Raw genomic sequence first — 2,639 nt, forward strand, 5'->3', positions numbered from 1 at the left:
GTGAAGGCAGGCGAGAGCTACACACACATCCAGTACCTGTTTGAGCAGGAGAGCTTCGACCATGTGCCCGCCCTCGTGCGCTATCATGTGGGCAGCCGCAAGGCTGTGTCAGAGCAGAGTGGTGCCATCATCTACTGCCCGGTGAACCGCACCTTCCCACTGCGCTACCTCGAGGCCAGCTATGGCCTGGGACAGGGGAGTAGCAAGCCCGCCAGCCCCGTCAGCCCCTCAGGCCCCAAGGGCAGCCACATGAAGCGGCGCAGCGTCACCATGACCGACGGACTCACTGCGGACAAGGTCACCCGCAGCGATGGCTGCCCCACCAGGTCAGCCAGGGCCCCATTTGTCAAATGGGGATGTGGGTAATGAGAGGGCTAGTGAGAAAGGGAAGGGCCAGGCACACTGAAATGGGATGAAATTCCCCTCCTGGAGCCTCTGTGTGCAGGGAGGAATGGGAGGAAGGTTGGGCCATACTGTGTGGATGTACGGAAGGAAGGACTTGCAGGGAGTCAGACCCAAGTGGCAGTCCCAGCTCTGCCACTTGCTGGCCATGTGCCCTTGACCCTGTCACCTCTCCTTTATTATCTCCATGTTCCTACCTATAAAGGCTTTCATTCAAGCAGCCCTCCCTATGCCAGGGGAGCCCTGAGTCCTGAACCAGAGAGGGGCCTGGTCCCTGCCACCTGATGCCACCCCTCCATCCTACACAGCTAGGCCAAGGTGGGCATCCGAGCAGAGGGCTTTACAGCATGGAAATCACTGCACAGGGAATGGGATGTTCTCAGCATATTTTAATTACACCTGGTTGTCTCTGGGGCTAAAACCAGGCCCTGGATGCCAGGAAAAGCCACAGCAGCTGCTGGTTCCTGAGATCCTACCAAGTGTTAAGTGCTGTACGTGGCCAATCTCATCAATGCCCACTTCCTCCTGGGAGGTGGGTCCTGCCCATACACCCAATTTGTAGATGAGGACATAGGCTTAAAGGGGGGAAGCTGCTTGCTAGAGAGTGGGTAGGATCAAGATTCGAACCCAGGTCTGTAGACTCTGAAGTCTGTGCCCCAAGTTTCTGTAGCTTCCCTGGCTATTTGCAGAGATCGGCTGTCCTGTGCCACCTGCACTTGGATAGGCCCTTGAGGCCCCACCTCCCGGGGGCTGGGTTGGGTGCTCCCAGTCAAGGAATTGATGAATGGATACCCTGTGGGCAGCAGCCACTTGGCCTGTGGTTTGGAGCCAGTAAACATAATGGTGCCAGGATCCACAGACCATGTGTGCCTGAGGCATCCTGAGCATAGCTGGGAGCAGTGAGGAGAGGTCAGAATGGTGGGCCTACTTCCTAAGGCTCCCCACTCTTCCTGCTAGCCCCTCTCCCCAGACCGTTCTGAAGGTCGGAGGAAAGATTCTGCTTATCAAGCTAAGGGCACTTGTGAGGAGCCGTGTCTGCCCAGAGAATGGTTGTAGTCGACTCATTTGCACAAAGGCACTCGTGGGGTGTTGAATTCTGGCCTGTACCTCCTTTCCCATCCCCTCCTCCTTGGGAAAGGAGAGAAACAGAGGAGCGTGAGAAGTGTTGGCTCAGCTGGGTGCCCCCAAGCCTCATCCTCAGGCTGCTCTAGGCTTCGTGGGAGGGGAAGCTGGGTAGGAATGGAGGAGAGCAGGGTCATGAGGAGGATACCAACTAGGAACTGGGCTGATGGCCAAGCGCGGTGGCTCATGCCTGTAATCCCAGCACTTTGGGAGGATGAGGTGGGCGGATCACCTGAGGTCAGAAGTTCAAGACAAGCCTGGCCAACATGGTGAAACTCCATCTCTACTAAAAATACAAAAAATTAGCCAGGCTTGGTGGCGGGCACCTGTAATCCCAGCTACTTGGAGGCTGAAGCAGGAGAATGTCTTGAATCCGGGAGGTGGGTTCAGCAGTTGCAGTGAGCTGAAATCACGCCATGGCACTCCAGCCCGGGCGACAGAATGAAACTCCATCTCCAAAAAAAAGGGAAGAAACCAGGCGTGCTCGCCAGCAGGGTTCCTAGCTCTGCTCCTGACTCCCTATGTCCCCTCCCTCCTCTGGGCTTCAGGTTTTTTTGTACCTATCAGTCGGGAGGTTGGATTTGATAATCTCCAAGCCTTCTCTGCCTCTGAAGTTCAAGGTGAAGAGGTGGGGGGGTCCCAGAGGCAGGCTGAGGCCCCTGACTTCTGGGCTACCTGCCCATGATGGTATCTGCTCCACAGTACGTCGCTGCCCCGCCCTCGGGACTCCATCCGCAGCTGTGCCCTCAGCATGGACCAGATCCCGGACCTGCACTCACCCATGTCGCCCATCTCCGAGAGCCCTAGCTCCCCTGCCTACAGCACTGGTATGGCCAGCAGAGGGGTGGAGCAGGTGGAGGGAATCTGTTGTTGAAGACTTCTGTAACCTATGTGTGGTTATGTATGTTTCTGCCTCTTTTCTGAGGCGAGACCTTTACTAAGAGCAATAATTGACACTGGAAACCTGCTAGCAGAACTGTTAATATCAACATATAAGATGTATCCATGGATTGTTTATTTAGCAACTATTTATTTATTTATTTATTTTCGAGGCAGTTTTGCTCCTGTTGCCCAGGCTGGAGTGCAGTGGCGGGATCTTGGCTCACTGCAACCTC

At 55.5% G+C, this 2,639-nt stretch overlaps 1 protein-coding gene across 1 annotated transcript in view; it reads left to right on the forward strand.

The window, feature by feature from the left end:
* SH2D3C (SH2 domain containing 3C) overlaps positions 1-2,639 on the forward strand; it is a 60,731-nt gene that overhangs the window by 30,416 nt on the left and 27,676 nt on the right. The window contains exons 7-8 of the mRNA XM_011988706.1: positions 1-326; positions 2,227-2,351. Of these exons, the coding sequence (XP_011844096.1) occupies positions 1-326; positions 2,227-2,351 (451 nt within the window). The remainder of the gene's footprint in view (positions 327-2,226; positions 2,352-2,639) is intronic.

This window comes from Mandrillus leucophaeus, unplaced genomic scaffold (assembly GCF_000951045.1).
Source record: "Mandrillus leucophaeus isolate KB7577 unplaced genomic scaffold, Mleu.le_1.0 Scaffold109, whole genome shotgun sequence".
Taxonomy (NCBI): domain Eukaryota; kingdom Metazoa; phylum Chordata; class Mammalia; order Primates; family Cercopithecidae; genus Mandrillus; species Mandrillus leucophaeus.